General features: G+C 50.1%; 3 protein-coding genes and 1 pseudogene across 3 annotated transcripts; 2 read left to right on the top strand and 2 right to left on the bottom strand.

Annotated features, from left to right (window-relative positions):
• Window positions 1-114: 114 nt before the first annotated feature.
• LOC127769698 (cytochrome P450 704C1-like) lies at window positions 115-2,347 on the bottom strand. The gene is made up of 4 exons (XM_052295315.1): window positions 1,436-2,347; window positions 980-1,315; window positions 640-843; window positions 115-524 (listed from the first exon to the last, which is right to left on the bottom strand). The coding sequence occupies exons 1-4, from the start codon at window positions 2,234-2,236 to the stop codon at window positions 345-347; spliced, it is 1,521 nt and encodes a 506-aa protein (XP_052151275.1). The 5' UTR covers window positions 2,237-2,347; the 3' UTR covers window positions 115-344.
• A 1,129-nt stretch (window positions 2,348-3,476) lies between these two features.
• On the top strand, window positions 3,477-5,115 carry LOC127771938 (protein kinase PINOID-like; annotated as a pseudogene).
• Window positions 5,116-11,829: 6,714 nt separating this feature from the next.
• On the top strand, window positions 11,830-14,887 carry LOC127769784 (subtilisin-like protease SBT1.3). Its single transcript, XM_052295418.1, has one exon. The coding sequence runs from the start codon at window positions 12,352-12,354 to the stop codon at window positions 14,680-14,682; it is 2,331 nt and encodes a 776-aa protein (XP_052151378.1). The 5' UTR covers window positions 11,830-12,351; the 3' UTR covers window positions 14,683-14,887.
• On the bottom strand, window positions 14,811-19,340 carry LOC127769788 (copper chaperone for superoxide dismutase, chloroplastic). Its single transcript, XM_052295424.1, has 6 exons — window positions 18,945-19,340; window positions 18,823-18,846; window positions 17,495-17,567; window positions 17,271-17,405; window positions 16,544-16,764; window positions 14,811-15,187 (listed from the first exon to the last, which is right to left on the bottom strand). Exons 1-6 carry the CDS (start codon window positions 19,200-19,202, stop codon window positions 14,951-14,953), a joined length of 948 nt encoding a protein of 315 aa, XP_052151384.1. The 5' UTR covers window positions 19,203-19,340; the 3' UTR covers window positions 14,811-14,950.
• Between the last annotated feature and the right edge of the window lie 1,153 nt (window positions 19,341-20,493).

The raw sequence follows: 20,493 nt of genomic DNA, 5'->3' as shown, positions 1-20,493 counted from the left end.
ATTTGATATAAATAATATCATTTGATTGATATTTCATTATTTTCCTTTGGTTATGTTTTGTAGGTACAAACACTATAGTATATGATAAATTTAAAGTCAAATTAATTTTGATGATGGTGTCATGTTTGATCGGGTCTTATTACGTGGAACGGAGGGAGTACACATAGCCCTCTAGTAAAAAGTTTTTAAGAGTATAATACACACGTTATTTTTCTTACATACCTACACCTTAGGAGCACTGTTGTCTTCGACAACCATATCTAACCGTCATTATCCCCGCCAAAAATGGATGAAATAGACCAGCGCCGCCCTTGAGTTTTGAACTTTTGATATGGTGTGAAGCTTCACCGGGCCAATGCGCGGAGATAGAACGGGCCATCCATTTTCAAAGTCAGCATCGGCCTATAACCCACGGTGGCGTCGTCATCCCACATCTCGAATCTGAAGAAGTAGAGAAGGACAGCCGAAACGATCTTCATCTGCCTGTACGCGAACTCCTTCCCCAAGCAGATTCGTGGCCCCGCCTGTCCATCCAACAAGAGCCCGAACCCATCACACATGAATGAATGAATGATGTTGTATACTGTTACTTGCCAGTGGCAGTACTGCTGTACGGAGTACTGAGGAGGCTGAATTCACCTGGAACGCCGTGAACTTGAAGGGGCTCTCGGCGACGAACATACCACTGTCATCGAGCCACCGCTCCGGCTTGAACTCCTCGGCGTCGTCGCCCCACAGGAACTTCATCCTGCCCATGGGGTACGGTTGGTAGTTCACCATGTCTCCTTTCTTCACCGCGTGCCCGTCCGGCAACGTGTCATCCGAGAAGCAGTATTTGACATCCTACAGCGCAAACACAGCCACGTAACAAATGCGCTGCAGTTTCTACCTTCAGAAAAAAAAAATCAAGACCAACAACAGTAGCAGTCCTCCTGCCCTCTTATTCGAAAAAAAAAAAAAGACCAACAACAGTACTCACGAGGGGAACGCCAGGGTACAACCGGAGCGTCTCCGTCAACGCTGCGTGTAGGTACTGCATCTTGTTGATGGCGTCTTCTGTCAGAAATGAAGAGAAATCCTGGACGCCGACGTCGCGGTCGCCGGTGGTGGCGTCGCGCACTTCCCTCGCGATCTTGTCCTGTACGCGCTGGTTCTTGCAGACGGCGTAGAGGAACCACGACAGCGTCCCCGCCGTCGTGTCGCGGCCGGCGATGACGAAGTTGAGTATGATGTCCCTGATGTACTTGTTGTCGAAGCAGCCGGGATCCTTCTCCCTCTCGAGCAGAAACCTCGACAGTATGTCCTCTTTCTTGGCCTGCCAGTGGTGAACGCCGACTCACAAAGTCACAAGGTCATAATCAGATATATGTACTGTCCAGAGCCCAGGCTCTTGAAAATTAAGCGAAGCTGCAAGTAAGATGTCGATTGAGCTTACGAATTCGTGTTGCTCTCTGCTCATCTGTTCGATCTTCCTGTAGATGATGGAGTACACGAAGTCGTTGATGGTGCGGATCGACTGCTTCATGGTTGCCTCCGACGAGATGTTGAGAAACCTCTTGACCTTCCAGAGCAGGTCGAAGAATCGGAACAGCACCTGCTCGCTCGCGTCGTCGAACGCCCTGGCAAACACCAAGCCCTCCTTGCTGGATCCGGAGAGCACGCCAAGGTTGACCCCGAAACCAACCCTGAAGAAAGAGTCCAGCGTCGCCCGCATCAGCAGATCCTGCATGTCCACCCTCTCCCGCCCCTTCGCCGCCGGACCACGCTCCAGGATGCCGGCGAGCTCCGCGGCGGTGTCGCGGAACACGGCGCTGCTGTAGTCCCGCAGCACACGGGTGGAGAACTCGAGGCTGGCGACCTTGCGCTGCTGCCGCCACATGCCGCCGTCCACGTTGAAGATCCCGTCGCCGAGGAGATCCTCCAGCACGTCGTGGGTCATCGGGCCCTTGCCGTAGTTGGCGAAGTTGGTCTTGAGGATGTGCTCGACGTTGGCCGGCTCGACGGTGTAGACGTAGTTGCAGGTCGGGGTGAGCATGCGGAAGGTGCGGTACTTGCGGGAGAGCTCCGTGTGGTACTCCAGCAAGCGGCCGAAGTTGAGCAGCTGGTGGAACATGGTGCCGGCCACGGGCGGATACCTGCGTTTCTTCCCCAGCACGGCGCGGCGCGCGAGGTAGAGCGCCACGAGTAGCAGCAGCGACAAGGCGACCATCGCCGGATGGCTCAGCGGCGACTCCATGGCCGTGGGCAGCTTAGCAGAATAGGTGTCTCCCTCCCCGCAATGCAAGTACTAGTAGACTATAGCAGACGGATGATGTTGATCCACTTCCAGTTACTGCTTGTGGTCCGGTATTTTGGCCCACTTTTCTTCTTTCCTGATTTCCTGTTGATTTTAAAGGAGTAGAAAATCAGATCTTTAATTATTTTATTAGACCAAAGTGATCTGTAATTATTTTTGTCTTGGCAAAGGAAAATCGGATCCGGCTCCTCTTATTGGTTGATCCCTAGGCCACCAAACCAAAGAGGGCACACAGCACACATGGGCTTGGCCCATCCCATACCTACGTGTGCCTAATGGTGAGGACCGACTCTCGGTTTTCATATGCACGTTATCATCCTATGCGCGATGATCGGGCGAGCTTCGCTAGACTCACCCCCGATCCCCTAGCACACACAAATATAAGGGGACTTAACCCCCGTACAAAGGTGACGATCTAAGTACGAGATTAGATCCCCATACCATAAGTTCTACTGATCCAAAAGGTGCGCTAAGGGGAGTTGAAGAGCGAATTCTTATTGCCATCTTCATCACCGGTACCTCATAACCACCACAATCGCTACACCGATAACGTCAAACAACTAAGCTAAGGGCGAAACTAACTTCTCCAAACACCGGTCAGTAAACCATCAAGTTCCGCATAAAATTAGGTGATCATGCATAGCCTAAGATCATGTATTCATGTTTAGGAATTATCTCCAATACCTCTGACCTGATCATCTTAAGAAGCAAAACCTTTGTTTTTTAAGAACTCACAAACTTTATTTCATTTCAAAAACATAATACATGATTAGGTATACAATTCAATACACTGAAATGATCTCAGTTCCCTAGCATAGCAGCTGAGATATGTTTGGCGCACAGTGAAAGGATAACTGGTCTAACCAACGTACACAAAATCACAATAAATTATTATAGTCCTCCAAAAATATTTTTTTTCAGAAACCTCCAAAATAATTCTGAGAACAAACTTTTATTTATTTTTAGCGATAATGGATTTTATGCTGTTGAGAACTGGAGAGCCAGGGATAGAAAATAGGTTTCTCCTTTTAAAAATGAAAAAGAAAATGAGGGAAAAGAGGAACAAAGGAAAACAAAGCAAACCCCGCAGACTTTTGCTTTAAAGCCCATTGGCATTCGGCCACTGATTGGAGCAAACCAATGAAGGCCCAATAAACCTAGAATAAACTAGATTGGGCTTTCAGGACGTCAGTATTTGGGCCCACATTGAGCTTCTAGTGAGCATCTTGGAGCACCTCAGCATTGGGCCTCTCAGAGCGCCTCAGTTTTCTCTAGAGGAAAATGTGTCGTCCCTCATCCGTAAAACCAGATACAACTCATTATCCAACTTACAAAACAAGTGCAAACTATATCCTTTGGTGGTTTTGACTCCAGTTTTATCTGATGTGGCAGTTGAGTCAGTGTGGGACCCACGTGGGCCCCACATGTCAGGATGCCACGTCAGCATGGATCTACCCCTACCCAACCAGCTCCTCCTTCCCCCGCACAGCGAGCTCGTCGCGGATAGCTTTCGCCGGAGAGGTAGAACGACGACGACAACCTACAGGTAGTTGTCGCTGCTACGTTCATGGTTGCTATGGTGCGCTTGCCGGTGTCCCTCTCCAAGCCGGAGATGGTGGAGCTCTCGCTGGCGAGGAGAGGTACTCCGACGCCGACACGACAGCGCCGAACTCGAGCCTTAGCTCGGCGGCGAGCAGCACGAGGAGCCTCGCGTGGTGCTCGAGCCTGTTGCAGCTATCCTTCGACTGCTCGCCGTCGGCCGCTGTGGCGGCGACATCGTGCTAGCCGCCACTAGCGTCGGTGTTGTTCCGGGGCGGCGACATCGTGCTAGCCGCATAGGTCCGGGGATGTCGCGTGGGCGGCAATCCGCGCGGCGTCGATGACCTCCGCGGCGCCACTCAGGCCGCGGGACTTCAAGCTTGTGCGACGCATCGGCAGCGGCGACATCATCGGGATGGTGTACCTGTGCCACCTCCGGAGCTCACCGGCGTCGGCGGCGGAGAGGGAGAGCCCGTGCCTGTACACGATGAAGGTGGTGGACCGGCGGCGGTGGCGAGGAAGCAGAAGCTAGAGCGCGCGGCGGCGGAGAAGTGAATCCTGCGGCAGCTCGACCACCCCTTCCTCCCCACCCTCTTCCTCGACTTCAACGCCACGCCTCCCGCCGCTACGAGCTCCTTTACGGCCGCACCCCATTCGCCAACGCCACCAATGAGGCCACCCTCCGCAACATCGTCCGCCGCCCTCTCGCCTTCCCCTCCGGCTCCGGCTCGTGCGGCCCGCCGACGCCGACGCGCGCGACCTCATCGCCCGCCTCTTCGCCAAGGACCCTGCCGCCCGCCTCAACTCTCGCCACGGCGCCGCCGACGTGAAGTTCCACCTCGCCTTCCTCTGTTCATCGTGCCCGCCCGTCGTCCTGGCGCCAGCGCCGCGCCACGGCACCTGTCGCAGTCGTGCAAGGCGGCGCCGACAACGCCGCCGCCGCCACCGCCGACGAAGCCGGCCTGCCCAGAATCTAGAGAGAGAGAGAGGAGAAGAGGAAGGGAGAGGCTGGCTTGCTAACATGGCATCCTGACAGGTGGGCCCACGTGGGTCCCACTCTGACTCAACCGTCACGTTGGATAAAACCAGGGCTAAAATCACTGAGGGATCTAGTTTGCACTGGTTTTATAAGTTGGGGGATACGTTATATCCGGTTTTATGGTTTGGGAATGATTTTGTAACTCGATGACAAGTTGAGGGACCTTCGGTGTACTTTTTCCTTCTCCAGATGACGTCGCGTACCCGCGCAAACCTGCATGGCTCGGCTGCACATGCTTGGACTTTTGTTTGGATCATTGGCTGGACTCGCCATCCGACCGTGGAATTTCGGGGGCATATGCGCTCGTGGCGGGTGGTCGTTTGAGGCGTGGAGCAGATCGCATTGAAGGGCAGCGTGCTGTGGGTGCGGTCTCCGGTGGCGCCGTGGCGCCTTCAATTCTGGGTCGAGCAATCGCATAGGCACGACACCGGTTGCAGCCTTTCATGGCCCCCTTCATACTGGATTACCGAGTTGGCAAGCCGGGCCGATGAGTACTGTAACTTGTAGTATCGGAGTATTGGCGTGAGTGTGAACGCGCGATGCTCTTGTTGTGTCGTTGGCAACATGGTGATGGGTATGGCTAGGGCTAGCTAACGAGCCAGTTTGACTCGTGTCTCAACGAGCCAATCCAGCTGTCTAGACACTAGTAGTTTATTTTAGTAAAGAATATATTATCGGTTCTTAAAGTTGAGATATGGTATCACTTTGGTTCATGATCTTGTAAACCTGGCATTTAGGTCCATAATTTTGTTTTAATGTAACATCCAAGTCTAAAAATTGTTCGACTGGGTTTGACCACCAACGTGGTAGTGCAGCATGGCCGAATATATATGCATTTACCCCCTCCGTAGCCCCATTGACCCGCTTTCTCCGGGTTGACAACAACGGCAACCATACTCTACTAGGATGGCGCCACACAATATACGTTTGGATGTACATCTTCTTCACGATGACATTTGTCTGCCCCCGGCTCATCTCAAAGTCTAACCGGAACGTCTCTAGTGCGATCTCATTCATTCACTCTTCTCGCATGTACAACAACATGCTGCTTGCCGGCACACAGGGAGGTCATCATACCCAACTAGATGCACAACAAGTCTGCGATAGCAACACTCTCCTCCACTTCGTTTAGGATAGCTGTGCGTCTACACCGAGAGCTACTAGGAGGTGTAGCTAGCTAGATGCACCATCCAGCCTAACAACATGGCCATGATATGAAAGATGGTGTTGGCACCGATGCTGGGTGCGAGGTAGAGACGCACCCTCTCAAGATGAAGATATTATGGATCCCGACGGTGCCGGCAAATCTACCTTGTTCGAGATCATTGCTGGCTGCCTCCATCCCTTGCCACCTCCTGACCTGCTCCTCAACGTCACCCCATCACCAATGCTGACCTACACTGTGTCTTCGGCTACCCAGCACAACATCCTCTTCTTGCAGCTCAACATGCACAAGATGTTGCCTTCAACGGACGCCTCTACCTCGGTAGATGCATCTCGCCCAAGGGCATAGACACCCGTATTGACGTGTTCATCGATGATCTTACCCTTACTCGTGTCACCATCAGTCAACCACAAGTGACTAGGGAGAGATGGGGGTCATAAGGGTCACAGAGAGGGTAAACCGGTAAATACAAGGATGTGACCATGCCGGACTGCCACATCAATGGTCAAACACAGTAAAATGAGATTTGGACCTGGTCGGTACATTAAAACAAGATTATAAACCTAAAGATTGAATTTACAAGATGAATAAAGTGATATCACGTCCCATCTTTAAGGATCGACGTTGTATTTTACAATTTCTGTTATAAAACCGGCCCCGAAATCACATCGGAAACCAAACCGCGGAAGAAACGCCATAGGAGATCAAAACATGATGACGACACCGAGGCACGATATTTGATAACGGAGTTCAGCCGAGGCCTATATCTCCGGGGCACTGATTACGGGCGCTCCTCCCCGATCCAGCATATACAGCGTATCAGAGTTACAACAACTCACGGCCGGTCGCCGCCGGCAGCCGCTCCCTCTCGCTATGCTAAGTCGCCATGCGGTTACAATAGGCGTGCCCCTCTATTTATGAGAGATCCTAGGATAGAGTCCGACTCATACTCTAGTCCTACACCTATTACAACTCCAAGTCGTAAATTGTAACCGACTACGTACACATATTCGATACAAACTCTAACAAACTCTACCTTGGCGAATATGCCACGCCAACCTGAATTTGTTCCTTGCACAAACCTCCGTGTACCCGGACTTGAGTTGATCCTTTTTCGCTGCTCACGCCGAGCTGCCCCGACAAGCCTCCACCAGGCTCACCGTAACAAGAGACTCCCGCTATCCCTGCAATTTCTTCTTCTTGACTCCACCTGCAACAGTGCTCCACCTACCTTGGCGAATATGCCACGCCAACCTGAATTTGTTCCTTGCACAAACCTCCGTGTACCCGGACTTGAGTTGATCCTTTTTCGCTGCTCACGCCGAGCTGCCCCGACAAGCCTCCACCAGGCTCACCGTAACAAGAGACTCCCGCTATCCCTGCAATTTCTTCTTCTTGACTCCACCTGCAACAGTGCTCCACCTTCTCTCATATCACCATAGTCGTCTTGCCAAGCGAATTGAATTCTTCCTAGCTGTCACATCATAGACTCCCCGAAGACCATGTTCAACTTCATCTACCGTATTAAATTTGACTTGATCTAATCCATGGCAAGATAACCGATGTCATAACCAAATAGATAAATCAAACTCACCAGACATGGAGAAAACCCTTTCTTCCTTGTCGTCTTATGAACCGAGCTAATAAATCTAATCATCCACGCTTTCCGCATCCGTAGACTGAATATCCGATAATTTGAGAAAATTCACTATTGCCTTGAATCACCCGAAGAAATTACCATCATAGCGCTCGCTCTTCCTCTTTAGTGATGCAGATTCCATATATCCCCATCATGCAAATCCCGCAGATCTTGGATATATCATGTACTGCCAAACAGCCCATTGATGCCCTCAACGATTTTCACCCGTTGTTGCCCGGAATTATCACCTGCCCATAGCTGCTTTTTCCGAGTCACCTTGACTTATACACCATTGTTATTCTCTTGCTACATGCATCAACCTTTGCATATACCATGGTCCTAAAAAACGTGAACATGCACTCTATGGACAAGCAATTCCTTGCATACATGCACTGGACACGTCCATGCATAGACACACATCCTGCCATACAAAATCGCACGATCCTGAGTTTTTCCTTGACCAAGTCCCGATGCACTCAATACCGTTGCATGTAGAGCCAGCACATATGGTCCCACAGTCACCTGACCCACCAACAGCCCGAGACAGCACGGTCAAAGGGAATCAGATCGATCCCTTTTCTCTTCTCCCTCCTTTCTGCTCGCCTCTCCCCGGCCCGAGTGACGCCGCCGCCCAGACTGTTGCGCCGCTCTTCCCCGCCGACCAGCCGAGCTCAGGAGCCGCGCCGCTTCACCAACTCCTCCGCGCCCCTGAGGAAGTTGGCCTCCTCAACGCTGCCGGTGAGAGCGCCGCCGCTGCTGCCGCCGTGGGTTTCCCACCGGTGAGGATGCCGACGCCCACGGGAGCCGCCTCCCCGACACAGGAGCGTTGCCGCCGCCCCTTCGCCGGTACCTGCCGCCTCCTCGCCGGAGCCGGCCCGCGTCGAACTCGCTGGCACCTGCACGACGACTACACCAAGCCGTGCTTCTACCGCTTGCAGTTCATCGCCCAAACCCCCACCGCCCAAGAAATCGGGTCCGATCTCTTCATTGCTTTGGTTGGTTTGATTCGATTGCAATCTCTGCAATCCCGTGGAATCCCTGCTGCTTCTATTTTGGGTAAAACTTGACTCCGATTCCAAAACGAATACAGTCCTCGTCCAATCCCCTTCCGTTCCCGACATGGTCTCCTTCTTGATCTCATCTGTGCCATGTGTATTGAAATCGAATCGTGCCCGACTCCTATACCACGACCTCTACCAAGTCAAGTCCTGCATGAACCTAGATCGGACCTGCTACTACCAGCGCCGCTTCTGTCTCCGTCGCCGGCACGCCTCAACTCGAAATCGTGCACACCACCGCGACCCTGACCTCCAAGCTTCACGTACCCCAGTGACATCTTGGTTCCAGAGCAAACACACACAGCACGACCACCGACATCGTCAACGACTTCCGCCGCCAATATGTACTGATTCTATGCTGGCGCTTTTCTGTTCTGCCATCCATCGCATGTACACTGCTAAGTAGCAATCCTCCACGCAGTATCTTGTCGGTAACACCTCCAAAACAGCATGTAGGATCCACCCGCTCCGACTTCCGATTGAACGCCATCAATCCAGTCGCGAGCCGAAGCCGACAAGTCGCATGTCGTCTTCCCAGCCGCCGAACGACCCGAGTGCTACGTTTAGCCGTCTCCCTGTCGAACGCAGCTCATCGAAAGGCCTAGGCCACCCCGCCCAGAGTGTTCGATTCCACCGATCGAGAACGTCGATCGCCTCCAGCTTCAATCAACCCCGAGCGTCTGGTTAGCCGCTCCCTGTTGAAAGTAGCTCACCGGAAAGTTCGAGCCATCCGCCCGAAATGTCCAACCCACCGATTGAATCACCAATCGCTTCCGCCATCAACCCGAGCACCACGTCTAGTCATCTCCCTGTTGATTGCAGCCATCGAACGGTTCAGACCACTGCCTGAAGTGTCCGATTCCACCGATCAAATTTCGTTGATCGCCGCCGTGCTCTACCTTGCGTCCATGTCCGTCCTGGACACTTTGTGTAGTCGTCGCGGCGTGGAGCACCTCCCTCGTACCTCTACCATGGATCTCCCACAGGCTCTGATACCAGTTGTTATAAAACCGGCCCCGAAATCACATCGGAAACCAAACCGCGGAAGAAACGCCATAGGAGATCAAAACATGATGACGACACCGAGGCACGATATTTGATAACGGAGTTCAGCCGAGACCTACATCTCCGGGGCACTGATTACGGGCGCTCCTCCCTGATCCAGCATATACAGCGTATCAGAGTTACAACGACTCACGGCCGGTCGCCGCTGGCAGCCGCTCCCTCTCGCTATGCTAAGTCGTCATGCGGTTACAACAGGCGCGCCCCTTTATTTATGAGAGATTCTAAGATAGAGTCCGACTCACACTCTAGTCCTATATCTATTACAACTCTAAGTCGTAAATTGTAATCGACTACGTACACATATTCAACACAAACTTTAACAATTTTTTTTTCCAGTCCTATGTATAGAAACAAGGAGTCTATTGATTGTAGGATCTCAGATCTGAAGCGTAGCAAGTAAAAGTGTGTTGCCGTACTCCCGTATCGTTGTAGCATGTCCTTTTATAACGGTCACTAGCTGTAGCAGTAACTTCTGCTCTCTCTAGTCTGCATCGTCTGCAGCCTGCATCAGACTGCTCTAGACGATGACAAGGCCACCGTCGAACGGTCCAAGGATTGAATACCGTCAATTCCTTCACTCGACGTCCCCGTTGATTACCACATTTCTAGGTGTTCATGAAACCCTGATCAATCGCTCGTACGGTGGACCGTAGACGTGGTACTACTAGAACACGCTAAAGAGAACACCCTCACGTGCCCCTGAGCTGGAGCACGGAGAAGAGGCCATCAGCAGTTCAGCACCATACGTGGCCGCCCCCAAAACCGACGGTAGATGAGCCTATCTGCTGCTTTGCCGCGAGCGGCGACCCACGGTTTACTTGCTGTCCTCTTCTCCCCCCGGTCTCCTCGCACTGACGCTCACGCCACGGTAAACCCGCAAGTACACGAGTTCCGAGCCGATCACTACCACGTCGTCGGGAGGCTACCTGCCTCGTCTTCGGATGCTTTTCTTATCCGGACGTCTGGGTGATGTCGTGCGCGGGACGGCGACGCGTTGTGCTGCGCCCGTGATTTGCTCGCCTGGATGGCAACAAAAGGGGCCTGACAATTGTTGGCTATGGACATGGGAATTCTAGGTGATACTACGGCTTTGCTCCAAGCCTCCAACAGATACAATCCAGGCGTTCGGCTACGTGCGTTTACCCTTGTCTGGACACCAAGAGAACTAGATGCTGCTGCTTTTCATACATAGTGCATGTTTCAGGCTTAGCCGGGTAACTATAATTAATTTGGTTCGAGAGGTAGTACTAAGTGTTTTGTAATGCGACCGAAAAATCTGAAGTCGAGCAGCTGAGATCTGTCGGCCTGGCACAGACATGTGCATCGTGGAAAGATCGATGGCCCATCTTAGGACGTCATTATTAGATGTCTCATTTGTGCGCGTTGCAATTTCAGAGGATTGGCTGCGCTGCATCAGACTGCTCCATCTCACGCATTAATCATGGAGAGCTGAGCTCTGAGAGTGTCGATCGGTAGAAAGGTGATCTTACCAAGGGGGGAGGCTCGGCCGTCAGGCCGTGTCACAGAACAAGAGAGCACGCTAAAAAACGTGAAGGCACAGAGGATTAACTTGATGTCAGATAAACCCATCAATCATAGACATGGACACGCTAGTCGTGTTCATGTGGCAGACTGGCAGTCCAACACAGTTCAAGTGCTATCCAATCAGAAGTCTATCCGATTCTCCTTTCAATTAGTACAACTTAATTTGACGGCGCCTCCTGATAAAACGAGGCCATGCATGCTCTGTCTTTCTTCAGGCTCATGGAGAAAGACATTTTGCTGGAAGCTCATGGAGAAAGACATTTTGCTGGAAGCAAGCAGCATCTTCAGGCTTTCACCAGTCCCGAATTACCGTAATCGTGGTACGATCCGTTCATGCATTCACATTCCATCTAAAAACGTACCAGCTGCATTAACATCTTTTGTGGGAGTAGATGGCAACATGGCATCGCTGTCGAGAGCAGTTTTCTTTCAGTACCACTGTAGAGCCACTGTCATTGATAGTAGGCACAATAAAGGTCAAGCACATGAAATGCTTCCATGAACCGGAGCTACCGTCCACAGTAAATGAATCAATGCGTTAACCCTCTATGTGCGGATGTGCGCCGTTTGGCAGCTGGTAGGAAGTAGCAGCAGCATCACCATGGCTTTAATGTTTTTCAACCTTGCAGATGGAGTCGAATTTGTAGTGGAGTAGAGCACACAAGGGTCAAGTGTCCCTCCTGAAATATCTCCAGGAAATGGAGGAATGTGACAAGCAAACCTAACCATAGGTCTCGAAGCAAAACCCACCGCGTCGCCAAAATGAATTCTCACTTCAATGCGGGACAGAAGCAACCACCTCATTTTATTACACTTCTCGCTTTCCAGTTTCCACTCCACGAGCAGAGACCACAGTCCACACTCCACGCAGCTCACTGGAAGCATGTTAAGCTGGAGAGTGGAGTGTACATAAGCAGCAGAGCTTGATCTGCCCCCAAATCCAAGCTTTGCTCCCAAAAGCTCCTTTGCATCTATCTATCAAATTATTCTCCCTTTCTCTTCTCCATGGATTTTTGCAAGGCGAGATGGAAGGTTCCGGCGCTGTGCCTGGTGACTGTTCTTCTCCAAGCAAGCCTCTCTGCTTGCGCGCCAACTCCCAAGACTTACATCGTGCAGATGGCGGCGTCTGAGATGCCGAGCTCGTTCGATTTTTACCATGAGTGGTACGCTTCCACGGTGAAGTCGGTGAGCTCTTCGCAGCTGGAAGATGAAGAGGATGATGCTTCCACGAGGATTATCTACAACTACGAGACGGCATTCCATGGCTTCGCGGCTCAGCTCGACGAGGAGGAAGCCGAGCTGATGGCCGAGGCGGACGGCGTGCTGGCCGTGATCCCGGAGACGGTGTTGCAGCTGCACACCACCAGGAGCCCGGACTTCCTCGGCATTGGCCCGGAGGTCAGCAACAGGATATGGTCCGACAGCCTCGCCGACCACGATGTCGTCGTCGGCGTGCTCGACACCGGCATATGGCCGGAGAGCCCCAGCTTCAGCGACAAGGGCCTCGGCCCCGTGCCGGCCAAGTGGAAAGGCCTCTGCCAGACCGGCCGCGGCTTCACCACGGCGAACTGCAACCGCAAGATCGTCGGGGCGCGCATCTTCTACAACGGCTACGAGGCCTCGTCGGGGCCCATCAACGAGACGACCGAGCTCAAGTCCCCGCGCGACCAGGACGGGCACGGCACGCACACCGCCGCCACCGCCGCGGGCTCGCCCGTGCAGGACGCCAACCTGTTCGGCTACGCCGGCGGCGTCGCCCGTGGCATGGCGCCCCGCGCCCGCGTCGCGGCCTACAAGGTGTGCTGGGCGGGAGGGTGCTTCAGCTCCGACATCCTGGCGGCCGTCGATCGCGCCGTGTCGGACGGCGTCGACGTGCTCTCCATCTCCCTCGGGGGTGGCGCCTCCCGGTACTACCTCGACAGCTTGTCCATAGCGTCGTTCGGGGCCATGCAGATGGGCGTGTTCGTCGCCTGCTCGGCCGGCAACGCCGGGCCTGACCCGATAAGCCTCACCAACCTGTCGCCGTGGATAACCACGGTGGGCGCGAGCACCATGGACCGTGACTTCCCGGCCACGGTGACGCTCGGCAACGGCGCGAACATCACCGGCGTCTCGCTTTACAAAGGCCTGCGAAATCTGTCGCCGCAGGAGCAGTATCCGGTGGTCTACTTGGGCGGCAATTCCAGCATGCCGGACCCCCGTTCTCTGTGCCTCGAGGGGACGCTGCAGCCGCACGACGTCTCCGGGAAGATAGTGATCTGTGACCGCGGCATCAGTCCTCGGGTGCAGAAGGGTCAGGTTGTCAAGGAAGCCGGCGGCATCGGCATGATACTTGCCAACACCGCGGCAAACGGCGAGGAGCTGGTCGCCGACAGCCACCTGCTGCCGGCCGTGGCAGTCGGCGAGGCGGAAGGCATTGCCGCCAAGAGCTACAGCAAGAGCGCCCCAAAACCGACCGCGACGCTCAGCTTCGGCGGAACCAAACTCGGCATCCGGCCGTCGCCGGTGGTCGCCGCGTTCTCGTCCCGGGGACCAAACATCCTGACTCTGGAGATCCTCAAGCCGGACGTCGTCGCGCCCGGCGTGAACATCTTGGCCGCATGGAGCGGCGACGCCAGCCCGTCGAGCTTGTCCAGCGACAGCCGTCGCGTCGGGTTCAACATCCTGTCGGGGACGTCCATGTCGTGCCCGCACGTCGCCGGCGTGGCCGCGCTGATCAAGGCGAGCCACCCGGACTGGAGCCCAGCACAGATCAAGTCCGCGCTGATGACCACCGCGTACGTGCACGACAACACGTACCGGCCGATGAAGGACGCGGCGACCGGCAAGGCGTCGACGCCGTTCGAGCACGGAGCGGGGCACATACACCCGGTGCGAGCTCTCACCCCTGGCCTGGTCTACGACATTGGCCAGGCCGACTACCTGGAGTTCCTCTGCACGCAGCACATGACGCCGATGCAGCTCAGGACCTTCACCAAGAACTCCAACATGACATGCAGGCACACCTTCAGTTCCGCCAGCGACCTCAACTATCCGGCCATCTCAGTCGTCTTCGCCGACCAGCCATCCAAGGCGCTGACGGTGCGCCGCACTGTCACGAACGTTGGTCCTCCATCTTCGACGTACCATGTCAAGGTCACCAAGTTCAAGGGCGCCGATGTCGTCGTCGAACCGAACACCCTGCACTTCGTAAGCACAAACCAGAAGCTTAGCTATAAGGTTACAGTGACAACCAAGGCCGCCCAGAAGGCACCGGAGTTCGGAGCCCTGTCCTGGAGCGACGGCGTCCACATTGTCAGGAGCCCTGTCGTCCTAACATGGCTGCCACCACAGTGAGCCCCTTTGGTGTTGTTGCATTAGACAAATCATGAAGCAGAAACATCTGTGTCCTGGCTTCAGATATAGCAAGTCTGATATAGGTCGCGTATCAGCAGCACAGCACAGTTCACTTACTGAAGAAAAGCTGCACTCCAAAACAAGCTTTATTCCTCACTGTATCCATGCTTATTCCAATTGTTCAGTAGTTGGTTGATTGTTTCTACATTACTTCGTGTACAACACATTGGAGCAAACAGTAGAATGGAAACCTCACTAGTAACACAAATTAGCTTGACTCCCAAATGGTGACACCATCACAGGTGCACAGCTTCTTGTAGTTCTCGCCAACCCCAGCGCTTCTTGCAATCACGGCAGCTGCAATGCCAGGATCTGATCTGTCCTCAGTGGCATACAACGCAATAGAGCGGCCAATCAAGTCAACAACTTTCAGTTTCTCTTTTGAAGCTGAAAATTGGGCTTCACCCTTCTCTCCAGCTTCTAGTGTTCCCAGGTCACCAAGAGGCTGTTTCAGAAAAATCAGGCACATACCGAAATTACTAAAAAATAGCACTACCCTTGAAAACTTTTAAAAGAAGATATGATATTTTCCAGCTTCCATTGGAGGCAAAGCAAGTGCTTAATTAGGGAAAAACAGCATTTGAAGTATGTTCTTCCAGTTATCACTTTGTTACTAAAGGATGGAGCACTTCAATAAATATAGCACGATACTTCAATAATACTTCAACTAAAAAAAACAAATGCTGTGACTTTAATTTGCCGCCAATCGTCATATAGGCCATGTTTAGATTCCAACTTTTTTCTTCAAACTTCCAACTTTTCCGTCACATCAAACTTTTCTACACACACAAATTTCCAACTTTTCCATCACATCGTTCTAATTTTTTCAAACTTCCAATTTTAGCGTGGAACTAAACACAACCACAGTTTTTCAAGTCTAGGAGTAATATCTAATGAAGTGAATGCAAGCAGTGGAATGGCCCGCCCTACCTGACCCACCAGTGAGGTGAACAAGGGTTTTGTTCGATTCCATTCTGCTACGTTCTGACAAGGCATGTGCTGCAGCTTATGCAACAGAAGGCAGAGGACCGCTGTGCTACTGATATTTGCACTAGCCACCTTAGTTTGGTGAAGTTGGTCATTGTATTAATGTGTTTAAGACAAAGTGAATAGCAGTAGACAGTAGGTAGATCACCGGATACTGTAAATGGAAGAGAAATATGTAGTAGTAAATCTAGCCTCTAGATATATTACTGTAGTCTATACAAGCTGTGACCACATATCAACTGATTAGGATACAACACGTGCAAATGTGGCTGCAGAAAAGGAAAAAAATTCTATAGACATGACTATCCGCTTGGAGAAGACATGTCTTCCAAGTTCCAATGATACTCCTACATGCAATGGGCATATTAATTTGGATAATCTGGCATTTCTGCCTCTGATAGAATGCTTGTCACTTTGTCTAGTAGATAACCAGGACTATGGGACCATAGATATGCAAGGGAATTATGCTAATCCCTTCAAAATTTCCGTAATGAAATTAAAGTGTTAAACTAACATCCCTACACATGCAAGGGGTTTGGGTTTAAACCTCACCTATCTGAACAAGTTCTAAAGGAAACAAAAAATATGTCACATTATATGAAGTTACGATCGGTGACAACCAAGAATCGCATGGATGCTCATAGTCAGCTGTGATAGGACACACGACGTTGAAGTCCGGGGTGACTAGCTGCTTAGAAAATGCATGCCTTTCGTATTGCAGCAACATCAGGATAACCAATGATTGATCCTAAAGGGCTAGTTACTACTTACTCTTTTGGAAGGTAAAAGACAGATGTGGATCCTTAAACCTTACCTTATTGGATCTATAATCCGATGGGTTATAGACTTTGCCAGTACTTTCTGCACCTCTTGTCAAATCCCCAAATTCATTTATTGACCATCCGTGTTTACCAGGTGATAGACCACTATAAGTGGCTTCAACTATAGCCAATTCCATATTAACTTGAGCCAGACGAACAACACCAAATATAACAGGCCCTTTGAACTCAGCTACAGCAGCAGATACTAAAAAATCTGCAGAAGTTAGTGCATGGAATTAATTCTCATAATAGAATAGGTGTGCGTCACATAAACAAAAAACTGACCAGCAATCATGCCTCAGGAAAATACAATAAACATGCCAGCAATCAGAAAGTTTGTTTTGTGCAGTATCTTTCTATAGTGGAAATACTGATTATTATTTTTTTTTCAATAACTAGAAATGAGTTCAGGAGGACCTGGTACAGATTAAATGCATTTTAAAGATGTATATAAGTCAGCATCACAGTTGAAGTAAATCAAGCATCTTATTTAGATTTCAGTTGCATTATATAAGTACAAAAGAGATGACAGATATATAATGCCTACATTTGCTGACTAGAACCAGTATGACAATTCATTAATTTACACACGACTGATCTCTGAATTTCCTATAACTGAACATCAGAATCAAGTACCACATGATTAAAAAGCAATGATACCAGCTGATATTAAGGCTAATATAAAATATTGTCATATAAAATATAGAAATTAACACACACCATTTGGGTTCCCTTGCCCAATTAGACGAGCATCTCGGCCTGTTTGGTGCAGAGTATCCAGCATTGTGTTCACTGGGAGAGATCCAAGAACCCTAACAACTTGATTATTAAGGTCCACCTCAATGTTTTTAATTCCTGTAGTAATAGGCAGTCTTCATAAACCAGAGGCAAACGATAAACAAAACTGTATTTCAAAAGAATACTAAAATTACATGGTGACAAACCTTCAAGAGTTTGGAACTTGTTTTTCACTGCTGTCACACAACCATCACATTTCATATCCACCATGAATTCCGTCTTCAGAACATAGAAGGCACTAGATTATTTAGTATTTGTTTGCTTTCATAAATCAAACAATATCACAAAATATGCAAGTCAAAACAGTGCACCATGTAAAAAAGGGATACAAAATGCATAGTATTTCTGATTTCATATCTTTATTAGCAGGATTGGAAATTAGATGAACAGTAGACAACAGCTCAAAAATACTAAGACAACAGGAAAACACATTATAAAAGGATGACTTGCTGAGATGACCATCCTCCCGTTAGGAGCATACCAATCCACCTGGAATTAACACATATCTTTTCAAAATGAAACAAACCCACTTTGTGGTGCTTTTTCAATCTTACATAATGTAGCTTTTGAATTACCTAATCTTAGTTATGATCGTAATCCACCAACATATTAAAACCTAGCTTGTGAAAGACTTATATACCCTTAAATCATATGTGCTAGGACATTAATATTAGAAAATAGCATAGGACATTATCTTAAGCTATGTAGAACCAACCATGGGCTTTCTGAATCATTGGCAGCAATTGTATAACTGGATCAAATTTTCTTTTAGACCTTCTTTACAAGGTATGTAAAATAAGAAAATAGATATCCATTGTACTTTTTTTCGCGAACGCGCAAAAGGATATCCATTATACTATCCTCATAGTTGCCTCCAGCTCTTCATACTGACAATCTTAAACAACAGTCTGAAGAACAGAAGGTCAGCATGATAGTAGACGAATAGTTCAATTGAACTCTCATCTTAATCCATTCATATATGCAGTTTATTCCAGCTTTTTGCAGTCTCTTAATGCAAAAGGAAACCATCGCTTGCAGTTCTGCAGTCAGAATGCAAGGACATATGAAAATCCCTCTTGCAACTCATATACTAACATACTAGCAATCTAGCACTATGTCACTCTGATCGATAACTTTAATTCTCAGTTGGCAGTAGCTTAGCACTTGACAGCAACTGAAGAGGCAATATACGCCTCAATGGCTTGATATCAGAAATACAAACTGTTCAACCAATCAATCTCACAGCAACCATATATCACCATAAGTACTCTGACCAATTCATTCCCCAGCTATTTCGAACCTATACTGAGATTCATTTAGCGAAATTCCCCACTTACCGCGGACTACTTCAATCCAGCATGAAATCCCTAAGTAGCTAAACTAAGGTTCTCATCCTCCCACCCTAGCAGCATCGCAGCAAACCACCTAGTCACCAACACAAAATGCTACTATAATCTAAGTCAGCGCCGCTTACCATGAGCTCCGGAAGCGCGGCGCCCTGCAAAAAGCGCACCAAACCACCAGACGTCAGACTAGAAAGCTCAGCCCTAAACAAGCACACACGGGCACCAACCGTGGAGCGCGTCGCGTCCGTACCTTATCGGCGGCGGCAGAGAGATCGGCCGTGGCGGTGGCGGAGGCGGCGGCGGCCATCGGAGGCACGGCGTTCGGCTTGCGGGCGGAGCCGGAGGCCGGGGCAGCGGCGTACGCGGAGGAGAGGGAGGGGAGCGAGGCGGGCGAGGGGAGCCGGAGTCTGGAGGAAGAGGAGGAGTTGGTGGAGAGTGCGACGGCTGCGACGGCGGCTGCTGCGGGCACAGCGGAGGCGGCGGTCAAGGCCCGGAGGAAGCCCACCATTAGTGCCCCCCGCGTTGTTTTATGCCTCGTCGATTCTCCTACCCCGCCTCCGTGTGCAGGGAATTTCCACTTGGATTGTGCGAGAGCACGAGCTTTTCGTTCTGAACTTGAACTCGACGACTGGCTGGCTTTGTTGTTCCAATCTTCGCTTCAGTGCCGCAAGTTTAGAGTTCGGTGTTTCTCTCGATCAAGCGGCCTCGAGAAGCATCGGTGGAGATGGGCCTTGGAATCTAGTAACGGCCTGGCTCATCGTTTGGGCCTTAGGGGCTGAGAAGGCCTGATGGCACGATGCTTTTTTTGCTGTATTTTTGCAAAACTTTTATTCTTTAAAATATTTTTAAAAAATAATTACCATTTTAAAGTTTTACAAAAAATATACTCCTCCTGCCCTACTATAGGATGAGACATATAAATCACTTGTAGGCAGGCAGTTTATGTGACGTGGCACCTCATATAAAAGGCGTGCAATATCAATTTTGTAGACAGACTCTTCCACAACACAAAGTTTGATAATGCATGGGACACGTCATAACAATTTTGTAGGTGGCCCCTTCTCAACGATAAATCACCATACCTAGGGCGATTTATCCTCAGGAAGCCTGCAAAATTACCACAGCGCAACCCACAGGGTGCCATTCACATAGATTGTCCTACTGTAGGGTGATCTATCTGTCCCACCCTATGGTCGGACGGGAGGAGTATATTTCTATAAAACTTTGAAATGAGAATATGTTTTTTAAATCTTTTAAAAAGTAAATAAATAAAATCTAATTTTGCATGGTATCGTGAAAACAAACTAGTTCTGCAACTTCTCGTTGTTTCTTCAGTATCTAATCCAACTGAAACTTGAAATAGTCTGAGCCTGCAAAAAATGATTTTTTTTTCCAAAGGCATAACTCATGGTAGATACTAGTTCACTGCTTAACATTCAAGTTACTGCTACATTGCAAAATTTCAGATCAGTTAAAATGTCATAGGCTCAAGTATATCTGAACTCTGAATATTTTCCACACTGATCGAACTGGTGATGCCCTGGTTCATGAATATAAAACACTCGACAAACCAGAACATTTCAGCAAAGGATCAACACAGATGAACAGCTGAAATCCGACCAGATCACTAGAAAGAACCTAGCATCGAAATACATAAGCACAGAGGTTGTCACTTGACACTTCCCTCAACAAATCAGCAAGAGACTGAATGAACAAGTAGCTCATAGCCGAAAATGATCCTCACTTCACACTCCTTAGCCTTAAGCTGAGTCCAGTTTTAGGGCAACTCTCCTTTGGCA

The sequence above is a fragment of the Oryza glaberrima genome, chromosome 4 (genome assembly GCF_000147395.1).
Source record: "Oryza glaberrima chromosome 4, OglaRS2, whole genome shotgun sequence".
Taxonomy (NCBI): Eukaryota; Viridiplantae; Streptophyta; class Magnoliopsida; order Poales; family Poaceae; genus Oryza; species Oryza glaberrima.
Note: the sequence above shows the minus strand (reverse complement) of the source record. Positions and strands in the feature narration are given on the sequence as shown.